Source organism: Erpetoichthys calabaricus, chromosome 3, assembly GCF_900747795.2.
Source record: "Erpetoichthys calabaricus chromosome 3, fErpCal1.3, whole genome shotgun sequence".
NCBI lineage: Eukaryota > Metazoa > Chordata > Cladistia > Polypteriformes > Polypteridae > Erpetoichthys > Erpetoichthys calabaricus.
The window spans coordinates 39,090,542-39,109,442 of record NC_041396.2 but is presented as its reverse complement, the minus strand read 5'-3'; the positions used below and the strand labels follow the sequence as shown (position 1 = coordinate 39,109,442).

The window sequence follows — 18,901 nt, the reverse complement described above, 5'->3', positions numbered from 1 at the left end:
ATTTTCTTCACAAATTTGTTCCAGAAATAGTTCGTTAGAAGTTCATGCATTAATTAATTGGATGTTTTAATATTCTTGCTTTCGCCATTTTATATGTTCAATCATTGCCTTTATCTAATAAATTTTCTTCACAAATTTGTTCCAGAAATAGTTCGTTAGAAGTTCATGCATTAATTAATTGGATGTTTTAATATTCTTGTTTTTGCCTTTTTATACGTTCAATCATTGCCTTTATCTAATAAATTTTCTGTAATAATTTTGTTGCATTTGCCTTTATTCGCTGCGCCCAATTGAGGTCGCCCTTTTGAAGCTCGCCTTTATTTACGCGCCCTTATTGAAGGATACCGTCCAACCCTCCACTGTAATCACAATAGAGCATTTATCCATAGGAATTTGGCCTGGCCTGTGTCAGACCCTTGCCCTTCAATTCAAGGGGGTAGCCGCCAGCCACCAGCTCAAACTCTAAAAGACGCAAACACACACTCACACTCAGTCAGTCACGTGATTTCACAGCAGCAAATACAATTCACTACAGCACAGCCGGCTTTACTTTAATTCTTCATGCCCATCGTTTTCTCCGTTCCGTTCTATACTGTTCTTTTTTAGAAAGGCCACTTCTCTGTTGGAGGTGCAAGATCTCGGTAGAACCAACACAAACATTTTCACAGCATAAAAGTATCACTTACGCTGTTTTCAGGTGGCCACCGTTTGTGCGTGTTCCCAGACCCTCGTCCCAGCCTTCTTCTATCACGTCGGGTGGTCACCAAGATTATGTTGTGGCATATGTCATGGCATCCCCAGCTTTTCTCAAGAAGGCACATAGAGTTCTCAGGAAAGCAGCAGAATCAAGCTTTATTGCATGATGCGTACTGTACATGGACTCAAATCAAGTGAAATGAGCAATTAGCACAACTTAAGTCGAAACCAAGAGGACCCACATATAAGATACCATACTGCTCAAATGAAAGTTACTTGACGTCCATGCATCTGTCAAGGTTGAAGTTTTAAGCAGCTGCATTTCTAAAACAATCTGCTTAGCCTTCTCAAAGTACACAGTATCCTACACTAAAGTTTTTTTAAGCTTAGCAGCAAGATATTTGTGGTTTGCAGCTGCAAAGAGAAAACTAACAAAATATTCAGGTGAGTGCTTCTTATGGTTTAACCCTTACAGTACTAGCATGTATTAGGATACTTATTTTCATACTAGCTGTGTAAGCCTGCGCTGTAAAAAGCCTGGGCTCCTAGAAACTATTGAAATCATCAAAAAAAATTGAAATGCAGAGTCAGCGATTTTGTTTTGTGGACGTGTTCGCTGTCCTTGTCTATCAGCGGCTAAGCAAGTTTCTCTCTTGTTTGTCTTTCCTCAGTGGTTTCACTTTGGCGACAGAGTCGCTTTCTTTCAGCTTCATGCTGTAGCCTTCTTTCTTCTGTGTTAACTTGGGGCCACTTTTCCGGCTCTTTGAGCTTCATGCTGTAGCCTCACAATTGTTGCCTCACACTTCTGGGCCGGCCAGACAGACACATACACACACTTCAACACGTAAATGTTTAAATATAAGATATGCTTATGATTCTCTTTGAAAATAAGCAAATCATCAACTTTAAGTATATACTTTTCTACCACTGCTGCATTCTGAACTAATTGATTGATATCTTTCTTAAGTAGTCTTTTCAGGAGTGAATTACAGTAATCTAGTCAACTTAAAAGAAAAGCTTGGACTAATTTTTCAACATTTTGTAAATTAATAAGAGGCCTAACTTTTACTATGTTCCTTAAATGAAAAAATGCAGAACTAGTGATCTGGTTAATATGCGATTTAAAGTTTAGGTCAGGGTCTATGATTACTGCTAAATTCTTTATCTCTGCCATGACTTTTAAGACTACGTGATCAAGTTTATTTCAAATGCCCCTGCTATATCCATGTTTGCCAATCATTTAGATTTCTGGTTTTTCCTTATTTAGTTTGAGAATGTTTTTACTCATCCAATCGCAAATACTGCTAAGACATTGGATCAGAGACCCAAGAGCATCAGGGTCATCAGGCGTTATCGATAAATACAGCTGTGTGTCATCTGCGTAGCTGTGGTAGTCCACCTTGCGCTTTGAAATAATCTGACCTTGTAGAAGCATGTGGACTCTAAAAAGCAGGGGGCCCAGAATAGATCATTGTGGTACACCATATGCAATATCATGGGTCTCTGAAGTACAATCACCAGAACTCACAATGAATTTTCTACTTCTTAAATAAGACTGAAACAAATTTAAAACCCAGCCATATTAATAACATCATCATTCCAGCCCAGGCACAGGGGATGCACAAACCAGTGTCTTTCTTCATGCTAGTCCCAAGCCTGGATAAATGGGGAGGGTTACATCAAGAAGGGCATCGGGTGTAAAATTTTGCAGATCATCATGCGGACAACAATACAGATTTCCATACCAGATTGGTCGAGGCTCGGGTTAACAACTGCCGTCACCAGTACTGTTAGCCAACAGGGTGCTAGTGGAAATTGGGCTACTGTTGGCCCAAAAAATGAGAAGCAGAAGGGGGAGACGTGTCCATGATTAGTTAGCAGCAGTATGATTTAATGCTAGGAAAGTGCATCACAGATACGATGTTTGCTCTGTGGGTGTTGATGGAGAAGTACAGAGAAGGCCAGAATGAGTTGCATTGTGTCTTTGTGGACCTGGAGAAATCATTATGACAGGGTGTCTCAAGAGGAGTTGTGATATTGTATGAGGAAGTCGGGAATGGCAGAGAAGTATGTAAGAGTAGTACAGGATATGTACGAGGGAAGTGTGACACTGGTGAGGTCTGTGGTAGGAGTGGCGGATGCATTCAACATGGAGGTGGAATTACAATAGGGATCGGCTCTGAGCCCTTTCTAATTTGCAATGGTGATGGACAGGTTGGCAGACAAGATTAGACAGGAGTCCCAGTAGACTATGATGTTTGTTCATGACCTTGTGATCTGTAGCGAGTAGGGAGCAGGTTGAGGAGACCCTGGAGAGGTGGAGATCTCCTCTACAGAGGAGTGGAATGAAGGTCAGTAAGGGCGACCGCCCTGGTGGCTTTGAGGACCACAGGAACAGAGCTTTGAAGCTCAACCCTATAGGGACCCATGGTCACCGCCAAGGGGCGCCCCAATGCCTATGGAGCCCTGGCCCTCAGCACTTTCGCCACACCCGGAAGTGCTGGGGGGAAGAAGACCAGGGACACCCGGAGTGCTTCCGGGTGCGCAGCCGGTACTTCCGCCCCACTGGGGAGTGCCGGCAGAAGTTAATCGTGATGCACCTGGAGCACATCCGGGTGTGTATAAAAGGGGCCGCCTCCCTGCATTCGATGGCTGGAGTCGGGAGAGGAGAAAGACAGAGCTCAGAGAAGAGGAGAGGAGTGGAGGCGTCCTGAAGAAAGAGAGGCATTGTGAAGGGCCTGGACTTTGGGTTGATTGGTGCTGTGGCACTGGGGTTGTGTCTGTATTGTACATAGTGTAAATAAATGTGTGTTGGGTGATTAAACCATGTCTACCTGTCTGTGTCAAGGCTGTTCCCAACAGCATCCACATACTTAAGAAATTATAGACACCAGTGAATACCACACATCAGGAGCAACAAGATATGGGGTGAACTTGCCAACTCTAAGCAGACAGTGATTAGACTGCAACTCGAAGGGGTGTTGTTTACTGTTAAAAGTCAAAGTTGCTCAGATGATTGGCATTCATAAGTGTTAATCCATCAACTGCCCAGAGAGTTGTCATTTTTGTCCAAACTGTAGAAAGCCGGACTAAAGAGAATTTTTCAGACTGCTAAGTCCACGGTTTTCAAACTGTGGTACGCGTACCACTGGTGGTACTTCAAGTCATGCCAAGTGGTACTCGTGTGGTCCTTTATTTTCCACGAATCGATGTTGCTAGAATGCCAATATGTTGCATATAATTATATATAGTATAAGTATACTACTGTAAATGCGTGGAAGACTCCAAGCCGGCTTTTATTAGCGCGGGCACCCATTTCCTTAATTAGTTTAATATCACTTTAACGTCATAATTATAGTCATTATAGTGATTATAGTGACTTTTTCTTCAAAATAACACGGGCGTAAATTAACGATTCATTGACAGTGGTACTTCAGTTTACTGGTCCTCGCGGAGTGGTACTTGTTCAAAAAAGTTTGAAAACCGTGGTGCTAAGTGACTCCTCACACATCAATAGGGGTTGATCTGAGGGGATGCATGGTGTGGATAAATGATGATAGAATGTTAATATTGTTGTTACAATGGCCCTAAGTACATCTTTTAGAACATTAGAACAGACCAATCTAGACAAGAACAGGTCATTCAGGCCAACAAAGCTTCTCAGTCCTATCCACTTAATTCTTCTAAAATAACTTCAAGTCGAGTCTTGAAAGTCCCTGAAGTCCTACTGTCTACCACACTACTAGGTGACTTATTCCATATGTCTATGGTTTTCTCTGTAAAGAAAAAATTCCTAATGTTTGTGCCAAATTTACCCTTAACTATGTCCCTGTGTTCTTGATGACCTCATTTTAAAATAACATTCTCGATCCAATTCACTAATTCTTTTCATATTTTTAAACATTTCAATCATGTCTTCCATTAATCTTCTTTTGCTAGAACTGAAAACACTTAGCTCTTTTGATCTTTCTTTGTAATTCATCCCCTGTAGCCCTGCCATCAGCCTTGTCGCTCTTCACTGGACTTTTTCCAGCTCTGCTTTTTGTAACCTGGAGACCAAAACTGCACACAGTACTTCATATGAAGCCTCAACAATGTATTATAAACCTTGAGCAATGTCTCCTTGAACTTGTACTCTGCACATCAGGGCACTATATAACCTGACATTCTGTTTGCCTTCTTAATATCATCTGAACACTGTCTGGCAGTTGATAGTGCCAAGTTCACTATGATTCCTAAATCCTTCTCATAAGTTGTATTTTCAATTTTCAGACCTCCCATTGTGTATTCAAACCTAACATTTTTACTTCCTATGTGTAATACTTCACATTTACTTAGATTAAATTTAATCTGCTACAAACCTGCCCAATCCTGTATGCTGTCCATGTCCCTCTGTACCCTAGCTGGGTATCATCTACAAACTTAACCAGTTTTTTACTTATATTCCTATCCAAATCATTTATATATATTAAAAATACCAGCTGCCCTATCACTGACCCCAGTGGAACATCTTTAACGTCAGCCAATTCTGATAAGGTTCCTCACAAAATAAGCCTCTGCTTTCTGTGTCTGAGCCAGTTTTGCACCCATCTAAAAACATCACCCTAAACTCTCACTTCTTTTAATTTGAAGCCTAACATCTCATGTGGCACCTTATCAAATGCTTTCTGAAAGTCAAGATAGATAGATAGATAGATAGATAGATAGATAGATAGATAGATAGATAGATAGATAGATAGATAGATAGATAGATAGATAGATAGATAGATAGATAGATAGATAGATAGATAGATACTTTATTAATCCCAATGGGAAATTCACAATAAATAATAAACATTATTTATTAATAATAAACAAAATAATAACATATGCTTCACTTTGATCGTATCCTTTTGTTGCCTCCTCATAGAATTTCGGCATGTTAGTAAAATATGACCTCCCTCTTCTGAACCCATGCTAACTGTTCAGAAAACTCCTGTACTTGCCATGTGCTGGTCAAACATATCCTTAATAATTCCTTCCATTAATTTACCTGTGATACACGTTAAGCTTACTGGCCTGTAGTTTGGTTGGATTTGCCCGGTCACCCTTTTTATATAACAGGACAATATCTGCTGGTTTCCAGTCCTTTCAGAATTTCTCCATTGTACAGTGACTTCCTAAAAATATGTGTCAAGAGTTTATATATGTACTCTCTAGCCTTCTGAAGAATCCAAAGGTAAATATTATCTGGTCCTGGTGATTTGTTTGATTTCAGCCTATTTAATCTGAGCAAAGCTTCCCCTTTCTACACTTTCCAACTCCTTCAGTACCTCCTTAGTAGTTCCATTTACCAGCGGGAGGTTATTCAGTTCCTCACATGTGAAGACCTCAGAAAAATGGGAGTGTAGAGCATCTGCTATTTCACTGTCTGTATATTTTAATTCTCCTTGACTATTCCTGATGCACTTCACCTCCTTCTTGACTGTTCTTTTACTACTAAAATACAGAAAGAATCTCTTAGGGTTGTCTTTCACCTTATCTACTGTATTCCTCTCTAACTGTCTTTTAGCCTCCCTAATACCCTTCTTAATGGTTGCCCTCATGTTGTCATATGCCCTGTGATTCACTTTGTACTTATTAGTTGTATATGCCTTATAGAGCTGTATTTTTTTCCTTTGCAGCTTCTTTTCAGCTCTTTTTTGAACCACTGCAGAGTTTTTTTTAGTTTCCTACTAATTCCAAACTTAGGAATGTTCTTGTCATGCATTATATGTAAAATGGTTTTAAACCCGTTCCACTACTCCTCAACTGTCTCCACACTTAAAAGCTTCGCCCAGGTCATCTTCCTTAGAATTTGCCACATGCGATTTTGTTTAACATATTTTAGATGTTTCCCTTTTCTCACATACCTAGTTGAGTGCAGATTCCCCAGGTCAAAAAGGCACAGGTTGCTTTATAAGCTGGCACTGCGGTCATTTGGCAGGTTAAACTTTATTTGTATTTAATAGCTAGCAGCCTAGTGTTTAACGTTTGACATAAGATAAGCATTCATGTGTAGCTTATCTATGAAATCCTTGAGGGGCAGTAGTTTTCTGTTAGAAGATGTTAATCAGATAAAACATTTGCTATCAGGAGCAGCATATCCATGAAATGCCCAAGGATCTGTAACTTTCTGACAAATGAATGGAAAGCTACCCTTAAAGGAAGCTTTTGGGTCAGGAAAACCTTTTTGGAACTGCTGAGTGGACCTCTCTCACGGCAGAAACTGAGAGTGACACCATCCTGAGAGCTCTATTCCCCACTTACAGTAAGATGAAAGTTCTTCATTCTTTTAATGTTTTTACTTTTATAGACGCTCAGACTAATTATTATGACCATTCAGTATTATTTTAGTTTCATGAATAGTATAATTAGTTTTGCTTCATATATTCTGAGGCCTTTTTTAATCTTTATATTACGGCTGAATGGTGAGAGTGATCCATTGACATTACTGTCATGTTTAATTAACTGCTTTGAAAATTTTAGCTAATAATTATACTGTACTAGATTTGTAGTACTAGGGTGTTGTACCATGTTAGCCATTGTAAATGTAGAGAAAAGCCAAGCAAAATGACACCTTTTATTGGCTAACTAAAAAGATTACAATATGCAAGCTTTCGAGGCAACTCAGGCCCCTGAGTTGCATATTGTAATCGTTTTAGTTAGCCAATAAAAGGTGTCATTTTGCTTGGCTTTTCTCTACTGTACTAGATTGTAATTTTTGTAAAACAGGTCAACATGGTGGCTGAGTAATTAGCGCAGTTGCAATACATATTTCTGCCTGCCAGGGCAATCACTACTTGTCTGGAGTCTGCAAAACTCTCTCTCCCCATAAATCTTCCTTCAGATACTTTGGTTTTCTTCCATGTTCCAGAGATGAGCCGGTAAGGCTTATAGTGACTGTAAAATGACCTAACACTTTTGGATATGCCCTCTGGAGTTCATTGGACTTCTTTGAATTTTCCATTTCCGTCTTCTGTATTCTGTAATATAAAATGATTTACATTACTAACGTCTCTTAGGACATCAGAACATCTGTAACTATCCTGCATTCTTCTTTATTAGTTAACATGTCTGACTTGCTACTGCTAAGAATTAATGTTATTACTCTGCTTCATAAGTCTGTCATTAATATTCAACAGTTTTCTCTATTGCTATATGTACTATCTGGATTATCCATTCCATGAGAGAAAGTAAATGGCTTGCAGAATGCAAGCTTAAATTGCTACTAGCATATAAATATGCTAGTATATGAGACAATTCCCAGGTTCAAATACAAGATTTAATAACCACAATACCTTACAGAAGGGCTTCTCACATGTTGTATAAAGTACAAATGATCTTTTTCTCTTCTCTCCCTCTGACTCTCTCCCTTTTTCTTTCACTCTGTCATTCATTCCTCCACTACTCCCAGGCAAATGTTGTCCAGCTCCTCTTTAGACTCCAACTCAATCTGAGTGAGGAAGAGATGTTCCTCTAATACAAGACCCAAAAGTACTTCTTGTAGCAGGGCATTGTCCATAGGACATATGGGTACCAAAGTGCAGGAATGCTGCAATCTATGGTCTCAGGAAGAGCAAATAGTTCACATAAGTTTTCTCCCTCTGTCGTTCCAGCATACTGGTTCTCCGGCCCGTTAAGGATCCTAGACTGAGTGCTTCCGGGATGCCAGCGTCTCCAATATGCTATTGGTACCTTCTGTCAGTCTCCTGATTGAGGAGAGGAACACCTTGCCTTCCTTCTTGCCAAATTAGTAGCTTGGCCTCCTTGGTAAGGAATCTTAGGACACTAGCCCATGTTTGCCATCCTTTCTAGTACTCTCTCTCTCTCTCTCTCTCTCTCTCTCTCTCTCTCTATATATATATATATATATATATATATATATATATATGTACTCTCTCTATATATATATGTACCCTCTCTATATATACAGTATATATGTTCTATATATATATATATATATATCCTCTTTAATAAAACCCCTGTGTGCGTCCATGTGTCCGTATGTGTGTGTCTTCTGGTGAAGTGCGCATGCGCGGGGCACTCTTCAATGCATATTACGTACAAGGCGAAAGTACAGGGAATGGCGGAATGAGTGGCAGAGTCACCGGCCTCTAGCAGATGCTTCAAAGGCCGCCTGATGTGTCACACAAGACAGAGAGGGCGGGACCTATAAAATATCGCGCGGCCAATCCAATCGGATTTCGGTAAATGAGGTAAGACCTAAAACATAACGCACGAAAAATCCAATCGGGTACTGAAACGTGGAGACCAGCTTCCCCAAAGAGTTGGGATTAGTGTTTGTTGTTGTGCAAGTGTTCACACTGAGGATGTCAGATTTGCAGTTAAGAAGCTTGGCCCGGTAAAGTGTAAAGTGTCAGTCGTTGAAGGGGTTTTCCTAAATATACAAATTTCTATGATATTACAATAGGATAACTTTTAAAAGTAGATTTATTTTCGTGCACATAAAATCCGTTGCTGGGGAGACGCCACACATACAATAATCAGCTGCACGCCAGCACAGATTAAAATACTTGCTGGGGAACTGCACAGTACTTGCTGGAGAGACGGCACAGGCATGATTATCAGCTGCACGCCACACATTACATCAGTTGCTGGGGAGACTCTGCTGATTGCCCACTGTTGTGACAGAAAATTAAACGCATATTACGGACATCAAAGCCAGTATTACTGTCAGAGAAAATTAAAGGCACACAATACAGTAACGCATATTACAGCCACATACAAGCCAGTATTACTGTAAGAGAAAATATTATGGACGTACAAGCCTACTACTAACAACATGCCACCCAAAAAAAAGGACACGTCAAATAGGACAAAAGACACAGACAATCAAATCCTATATAAGCAACATCTCCTGGAAGAACGGTCAGCTCAGCAAGTAAACATCAACAAAAGAAAGGCTCAAAGACAAAGAAAAATGCGAGCAAATAGATCGATGAGTGTCAGAAAAATGCTAAAGAACTGCCGTTCTTTATTATATTCTGTAAGTGCCTTGAGCATGGGAAAGGCGCTATATAAATAAAATGTATTATTATTATTATTATTAAAAGAGGAAAATGAGCATCAGAAAAATGCCAAAACACACAGAGCTAAGAGAGCAAGTCTTACTGCGGATGATCGAAAATCACTGCGTCAGCAACAAGTTAAAATAAAGAGAGGCAGAATAAGAGATCTTCAAACAGACACAACACATCAATCAACAGCCACAGAGGAGAGGATAAATATAATATTAATTATAATTACTGTATTGTCATATACATTTCTATTTTATTTTTATTATTATTTTACTTTAGGCTTCTTGCAAAAATATTAAGGTCCCTTGCCATTTAATATAGACTGTTCCTATGAATGTTTATGCACTACTGTTCTAGCGCCCATTATTGTAACGGGCTTAATGTCTAGTATATATATAAAATTATACACAGGGTGACACAGGGAAATGGGAAATCTTAGAAATAGGTGTTTGGGTGTTTGGTACCAATTGAACTTTGTTTAGAAGCCCATGCCATTAGTTATAATGGAGCAGTGGTGTGGTGTGCAACAATTGTTCACTGTGAAAGCCTATTATAAGAATGGTGATAGTGTGACTGCTGTGCAAAGGGAATTTCAGCGTCTTTACCAGTTAGGAAGTCATCATCGTGTCTCGTCTGCTCATGTGATTATAACGTGGGTGCGTAATTTTCAAGAAACAGGTTCAACTTTTATAAAGAAGTCCCCAGGTGGAGCCATTTTGCATACTGCCCAACAATCGACGATTGTTTGGAAGGTGCGTGATTTCACACAATGGTGACATTCCATGGCCTACAAGATTCCCAGATCTCACTGTTTGTGATTTTTTTCTGTCAATTGAAAATTTCCTGTTTACCTGTGCCACCCACTATATATATATATATATATATATATATATATATATATATATATATATATATATATATATATATATATATATAATACATACTGCGGTGGGTTGGCACCCTGCCCGGGATTGGTTCCTGCCTTGTGCCCTGTGTTGGCTGGGATTGGCTCCAGCAGACCCCCGTGACCCTGTATTCAGATTCAGCGGGTTGGAAAATGGATGGATGGATGGATATAATACATATAAGACCATACTGTACATATATATATATATATATAAACATCATTCATTCAACACTGTACTGTATATAGGATTGGATTACAGTAGAAAACTCCCCCTTTACCATTCCAACAATGATACAGTAATCCCATCACCAGTCACAGTGGTAAATGTGCTTTAGTGAGTCCAGTGGTGTGTTTCCTCAATCAAGTCTTAAAACAACTCTGGTGGATACTGTTTCACTTCCGGTGAGTGGAGGCAGGTTGGGGTCAAAGGTCTTCTTCCAAGTCATAAGTTTCCCAATACTAGAAGAAACAGACAGCTAGTACATTCTGGCAGATTTAGGCTATTTCCACACTACTACGTTTTTATGTTGAACAAAAACAATTTCTGTACACACTAGCATTTACAAAAGTATCTCCACCCACACTAGAATGGCTGAAAACGCGTATGTCATAGACAGTCACTTACATTGAGCATGTGCACATTGGGAGAAACTTTAAGAGGAAGTGTCAAAACATGCTAGATATTAATTTGCAGCTTAGATTTACACACTGAGATCAGAAATGGCAAGTACAAAAAATAAAAATAAATTGTTTTGTTTGAATTGACAACAAGGTGGAATTTTTATTAAGAGTAATGGCATTATAAGTTAAACAAGGCAACTGATACAATGTAATAGGTCAGGTCTGGTCCGATTGGGGAGTATGCATTGGGTACAGCACATTGCCGCACTCACCACAAGATGAAACGGCTCAGGATCCCAGTCCCACCCTCTAGAATTGATGATCTATTACTGTAGCCAGTTGTTAGATGGACATACCCTTGACCTTGTCCAGTTGCTCAGGTCCTCAACAATGAGGATCCTGCGAGTTGGATCCCCACCCCACCCCCTGGGAAATGACACCACGTAGCTGTAATGCCATAATTGACACTACCTCACAATGCATGTAATGTGCCTCATTCAGGACTCCATGAGCAACTTCTCGTTTGACACAAAGTCAAACCATCAGTACCCAAAGAAATATAGTACCGAAGGAGTCCAGTATTCATCTCAGGTAGTAAAACAGGTAGTACCAGGACTCTAAAGACTTGGACCTTTGTCCTTTTGCAAAGATATCAGAAGTGTCATGCACCGCTTTCAAGGGACTTCATGACTCCATATGTCCTCCTAATCCATCTACTAACTTTATAGGAAGAGTCACCAGAGACTATCACTGCCTAGGTAAGCAAACCTCTTAATGTGGTTGACACTCTCTCTGCAAACAGACCCACTGCTGATAGCTATACCCAAAACAACATTAAAGGCCTGTATTTTGGTTTTTATCCAGGACACTTGCAAGCCCAGACTCTCAGACTTCTCACTCAGTCTCTGGAAAGCCCCCATCAGAGTCTCTATTGACTCCGCAAAGATCACAGCATCATCAAATAAGGAAAAGCTTTAAACAGCTGCTCATAGTAGCTAGCCCAGTGGTCACAACTGCAGCGTCATTTGTAAGAACAGTGAATCTTTCTTCTTCAACAGATCATGCAAGCACTGAACAAGAACACACACCTGACAAACCCTAGAATCAACTGGGAAAAAACCAACAACACACAGAGTACCAGTGTACAGGCTGGCCATGATATCCAGCAACTTTTGGGGGGATCCCACAAAATCTCAGGATGTCCCACAGGGCATCTTGATCAACTGAATCAAACGCTTTACGAAAATTGACAAAGCCTGCAAAGAATCTCTGCCGATATTCACATTTGCTCTCAATGAGAACCCTCAGTGCCAGGATGCGGTCAATGGTAGACATAAAGACCATTCCATCACCTGCCCTGACTGCAACTTTCAGAAGAACAGATTCAGGTGAGCATAATGCTTCCATTACTCTGTGAGCAGTATGTGGGTCACTAGACCATAGATGGGGTATCACTTGCTCACAGATTCCTCTAACAAATGCCTCCTTATGTGCCCACAGAAACCTCACAGCCATCCTTCTCAGTTCCCGGGGCAGATCACAGCTGCCATCAAGCTGTGCACTGTGAGTCCTCTCAATATAGTCCAGGATATGTAATGGGCAGAATCTAATTAGGGTGGTACCATATAATGAGAATGAATAAATCAGAGCACGATTGGAGTGTGTGTTTTCAAAGATCTACATTTTCAGTCATCCAAACTGCAATGCTGAGCTGCAGCTTTCAAAAATACCCAGCTTTGGAGAGCTTTTTCTAAAGTTTCCATTTTCAGGGGTTAAGAAACACCAGGGGAATGTGGCCAAAAGGTGAAAAAGGAGAAACATGCATGCTTGTGTGGATGGGATTTTAGTCACAATCCCTCCCTGTGTTTTTTTATTTAGCTCGGTTCACTTCTATATTTTTTAGTGTGGCTTACTTTTACCATTCATGTATAGTAACAAAATATCAATATGGATGCTTGTAAGTGTTTAAATTATTCCTCTGTTTTTGTGATTTCTCATCTTACAGAGCAAAAACATGGAAAATGGTGTCTTGGAAGAAGCTCAGTTCCAGCTCATGGAGCAGGACACCATGCCAGATAAGAGGATAGTCAAGAGAAGCCAGTGGTCAAAAAAAGCAGAATATTTCCTGTCTGTCGCTGGAGAAATTGTTGGGCTTGGAAATGTCTGGAGATTCCCTTATCTCTGTTACAAAAATGGAGGAGGTGAGAGGATAGTGTGTTAGCTAACCAAAGACCAAAGGTCCCTTTTCTTCTATTCCCTTAAGCTGTTTAATAAATGACATTTTCAGAGAAGATAGTACAGTATAACATTTTCCAGTCTGCTTAATTCAATTCAGGGTTACAGGGGGTTGGAGTCCATCCTGGAACGAAGGCAGGATTCAGCTTTGGATAGGGCATCAGCCAATGGCAGGGCTCAATCACACACACCCACCTAAAGTCAATTTATTACTAAGTAACATAATGGCACACATAAGTAAGAATATTACTGTAACTTGCATGTGTGACAATAATGATCCTATAAACCTATAACATGCAGTCTTCGGAAGGTGGGAAAAAAGCAGGGATATAAGATTTAGAAAGAACACAATACAAAATGAAGGAGATTTGGGTTTGTGGGAGGGAAATCCTGTGTGCTGCAGTCATTGATATCATAGCTTTCCAAAGCATTCTCAAAAAAATTGAGATTGGTGGAACCAAGGAACGAGTGGAAGATGCAAGAAGTGAGCTTTAGAAAAGCAAAAAGGGTCCAAAACTTTTTATGTGCTCACAAACTCTGTCACCAGTGTAATATTTAACTTGGCCCCTTTAGGAGCTAAAGAAGGGTCACGACTTTGACAGAGGAGACATAGAGACGGGAGTAGTAGTAGTAGCAGCAATATTGTCAAGTGTACAGAGTACAGGGAAATTTCTACTTGCATTCCCTACCAACATGAAACACACCACCACTATCTGGAGCCAAGATAAACCAGATGGTATTTAAATTAAATACTGGAGCAAAAAGGTTGCAGCACTACACACTATGATGGGGTGTCTGTTATAATGTATAGCATTATTCTAATAATAATAACAGTGGACGGCACGGTGGCACAGTGGGTAGCACTGCTGCCTCGCAGTTGGGAGACCTGGGGACCCGGGTTCGCTTCCCGGGCCCTCCCTGCATGGAGTTTGCATGGTGTCTGCGTGGGTTTCCTCTGGGCGCTCCGGTTTCCTCCCACAGTCCAAAGACATGGTGGATTGGTGATTCTAAATTGGCCCTAGTGTATACTTGGTGTGTGGGTGTGTCTGTGTGTGTCTTGTGGTGGGTTTGCACCCTGCCTGGGATTGGTTCCTGTGTTGGCTGGGATTGGCTCCAGCAGACCCCCGTGACCCTGTGTTTGGATTCAGCGGGTTGGAAAATGGATGGATGGATAATAACATTTATTTGTATAGCACATTTTCATACAAAAAAGTAGCTCAAAGTGCTTTACATAATGAAGAACAGTAAATAAAAAAAAAAATATGACAACATAAGAAATTAAAATAAGACAATATTAGTTAACATAAAAAAAGAGTAAGGTCTAATCGCCAGGGTGGACAGAAAAAACAAAAAAAAAAATCTCCAGACGGCTGGAGAAAAAAAATAAAATCTGCAGGGGTTCCAAGCCACGAGACCGCCCAGTCCCCTCTGGGCATTCTACCTAACATAAATGAAATAGTCCTCTTATGTCTAGGGTTCTCATGGAAGGACTTGATGATGATGGACATGCAGACATCTGGCTTTTAATTTTTCACTGTTGGAACATCATGGTGCTTTGAGTAGATGGTGGTGGCAAAAGCCACCAACAAAAGGACACCGGAAAAAGAAACAGAAGAGAGAATAGGGGTTAGTACAGATTTTAGAGCTACCATGGATAGTTATTATAATGAATTGGATATACAGAGTATCAGGATTAAATTACAGTGAAATTATGAGAAGGCCATGTTAAAATAATGTTTTTTCAGCAGTTTTTTGAAGTGCTCCACTGTATTAGCCTGGAAAATTTCTATTGGTAGGCTATTCCAGATTTTAGGTGCATAACAGCAGAAGGCCGCCTCACCACTTCTTTTAAGTTTTGCTCTCGGAATTCTAAGGAGACACTCAGTTGAGGATCTGAGGTTACGATTTGGAATATAAAATGTCAGATATTCTGATATATAAGATGGGGCGAGATTATTTAAGGCTTTATAAACCATAAGCAAAATTTTAAAGTCAATCTTGAATGACACAGGTAACCAGTGTAGTGACATCAAAACTGGAGAGATGTGCTCGGATTTTCTTTTCCTTGTTAGGATTCTAGCAGCTGCATTCTGCACTCGTTGCAAACGATTTATGTCTTTTTTTGGGTATTCCTGAGAGGAGTGCATTACAGTAATCTAGTCGACTGAAAACAAAAACGTTTTAAATGGGAAATGGTTGTGGAGATAAGCAGTAGAAAAAAACTAGAGAAAAAACACAAATAGAAAAAAGGTCATAAAATGTATAATAACTTACAAATGAATAAAAAGAAACCTTATATTTCCACTAAATAATTATACATAGATATCATTTTAAACAATGCTTAAAAGTGTGAACATTCAAGGGCATTGGACTGCGTAAATGGTCGTGTTATTCAATAATCAAATGACAGAAGTAAAACCTAAGTATGAGGAAAAAGCCATAAAAGAATAGTGTGAAAATTAAAATTTAATTTAATTTAATAAACAAGTCTAAAGTGGATGATCGTTTTCAAACTTTTGAACCCTGACAAAAATCCTCAACATTAGATTCTCTTATTTTCTTATGCTAGTCTTTGAGTATTTTGCATTGGACTGCACACTTAAGTGCCTTTTACATTCACATTAGCGCTGCAATATTGTATCTGTTCACTTTCATCAAACGCAAATGGTGAGAGAAGCTAAAGGTTATTCAGCTCAGAAAAAGTTTAATAAACTGTTAGCACATGGCACAAAATGCAGCCAGACTCTACTTTGCAGAATTTGTTATTAATCCATCCATCCATCCATCCATCCATTATCCAACCCACTATATCCAAACTACAGGGTCACGGGGGTCTGCTGGAGCCAATCCCAGCCAACACAGGGCACAAGGCAGGAAACAACCCTGGGCAGGGTGCCAGCCCACCGCATTGTTATTAGTAATAACAATAATAATAATTCTTTACATTTATGTAGTGCTTTTCTCAATACTCAAAGTACTTCAGTGAGTTGGGAGCCACTTCAACCACCACTAATGTGTAGCATCCACTTGAATGATGCGACGGCAGACATTTTATGCACCAGTCCGCGCACCACACATTAGCTGTTAGGTGGTAAAGTGGTGATAGAGATAGCTAATTACAGACAGGAGATGATTAGGGGGGCGGAATGACTAGGCAGTGGAGGGCAATTTAGCCTGGACATCAGGATACACCCTACTATTCAAAAAGAATACCCAGGGATCTTTTATGACCACAGAGAGTCAGGACATCTCATCCGAAGGACAGCACCATTTATACAGCATATTGTGCCCATCGCTGCACTGGGGCATTGGGATCCACATTCAGGCCACAGGGTAGACATCCCCTGCTGGCCTTACCAATACCTCTTCCAGCAGTAAACCTAGCTTTTCCTAGAAGGTCTCCCATCCAAGCATTGGCCGGAACCAAACATGCTTAGCTTCAGGTGGATGACCTGTTCTCAATTGCATGTGGTATATTCACAATTTGTGCTTCTGATCGACTACTTCCGAAACTTCCATGAACAGGACTTAAAACTACTGCACATATTACTCTGCAAAGCCATCAATGATTCACACTTGTTAATAATTAATTACATTATACATATTAACAGACCCAAGGTATGTGGCTGTAAATACCTCTTGTAGAAGAAAACAAAAAAAGCTGTGCTGCTCTGTTTACTCTTTGATATTTATACATGGAATCAAGCCCTATTTTTGTCTTTAACCAAATGTGAGCAATAGAGAGCACCTTTGAACTGATCCTAAACCCAAGTTATGCCAAGGACGCCAAAGTACATAAAATAAACGGGACATTATAATACAGAAGGTATTGGAGACTCACAATACACCATTACAGAGTTCATCCTAGACAGGGTTCAAGTCTTAACTGTCTCATAGGGTTGTTGGTCTACTTACTTACCTGAATGGCACCTTTCTTAGCCTCATTTTACTTTCTCAATTCTTCTTCCTTTGCCTACTTTTCCACATACCAGCTGAGCCTTTGCTTCTTGCTACTCTCTGCCTCTGACTCTCATTCTGGTTTAGTGAAACTGTTTTGACGATTGTTTTGTGTTTCTGTTTATTTCCTAATTTATGCATACTTTCTAATGTATACTTTTAAAATTATTTTTCATGTTTTTTCTGTAATGTCATTTATTATTATTAATTATTTAGTATTTATGTAATGAGTCTTTAAGTCATATATGAACTTTGTGCTTTATGGCGGGCCACCTTAAGTCATACATGAAGGAAGCACACTCCACCTTTATATTCTGGTGGATGAAACGGACGGCTTCTCTCAGATTCTTATTGAAAGTTGTGTGTAAGTATTGTCTTTGTTTGCTTTTTCTGGTTACTGGATTTTATTCTTGCTTTATTTCTTAGATTTTTCATCAGGTAGTGTGTTGGAACTTGCTTATTTTGGATGCCCTTTTAGGTTTCCTTTTTAATATGTTGTCATAATTTTCTATTGTTATTAAATTTTCATTTAATAAAGATTCTTCTTTGCCCTTTTATTCAAAAGCTAGAGGTTTCCTGTCATCCTTTGCCTTTTATGGCATTTTGACATATTTCTGAGGCTTTGTATTTTAAGCTTTTAAAATCAGTTCCCAATTATTTTTTTTTTGCCTATTTAGGCCCAAACCTTCAATGTAGAAGTTAGCGGAACTGACGGGCTTGATGTGCACTTCAACTGGACTGTCTTTGGGGCTCATTTTGGAGGCCTTACACCCTGTAAACCATGTTTGGAACTTTGGCTCACAACAGTTTGATGTTAAAATTTTCTGACCCTAGCCTGATTTTGACTCCTTTGTCTCCATTTCCTGGTGTGTTTCACCATAGAATTCTTTAAAAATTTTACATGATCACTTGCTCTGTTGGATGTGATCATAACAGTGTCTACCTTGTCACGGCCATCAGGGGCTCTAATTCACACTGTTTTAAACTGTGATTTATTTATTTTAATCAGAGATTCCAGAAATGATTTGACTTGACTTGGCCCCAACACACTCACAAACAGAGGCATTAAAACTAAAAATGCGAACACAGAACATACCTAAATAAATCTGGACATGGCAGTAACTAATTAGTTAAACCAAGATACCAAACAGCCCACAAGACAATGCGCTCTAAACACTAAAATCTTACAAATAAAGTCCAAAACTTAGTCCAGTACCAGATGCAGATGATGATGAAAAATGAAATGTCCCCAGTGAAGAGTCTTCTGAAAGAAATAGTGTTTGTCCTACCGTGAGGATACTTTCTGTTGATGATTTGTAATGGAGGGAGCATGCTCTGTTGACAACGATTTCAAAGTTAAACAAAACCACACAAACAAATCAGGCACAGGACACAGAACACAAGTCCAGGAAAAATTGTAATTCTC

At 39.7% G+C, this 18,901-nt stretch overlaps 1 protein-coding gene across 1 annotated transcript in view; it reads left to right on the top strand.

Annotated features, from left to right (window-relative positions):
• Positions 1 to 13,280: 13,280 nt before the first annotated feature.
• The window catches only part of LOC114647943 (sodium- and chloride-dependent GABA transporter 2-like), a 39,137-nt gene continuing 33,516 nt past the window's right edge, over positions 13,281 to 18,901 (top strand). Inside the window, exon 1 of the mRNA XM_028796652.2 lies at positions 13,281 to 13,484. Coding sequence (XP_028652485.2) covers positions 13,298 to 13,484 — 187 coding nt within the window. The 5' untranslated portion in view covers positions 13,281 to 13,297. The remainder of the gene's footprint in view (positions 13,485 to 18,901) is intronic.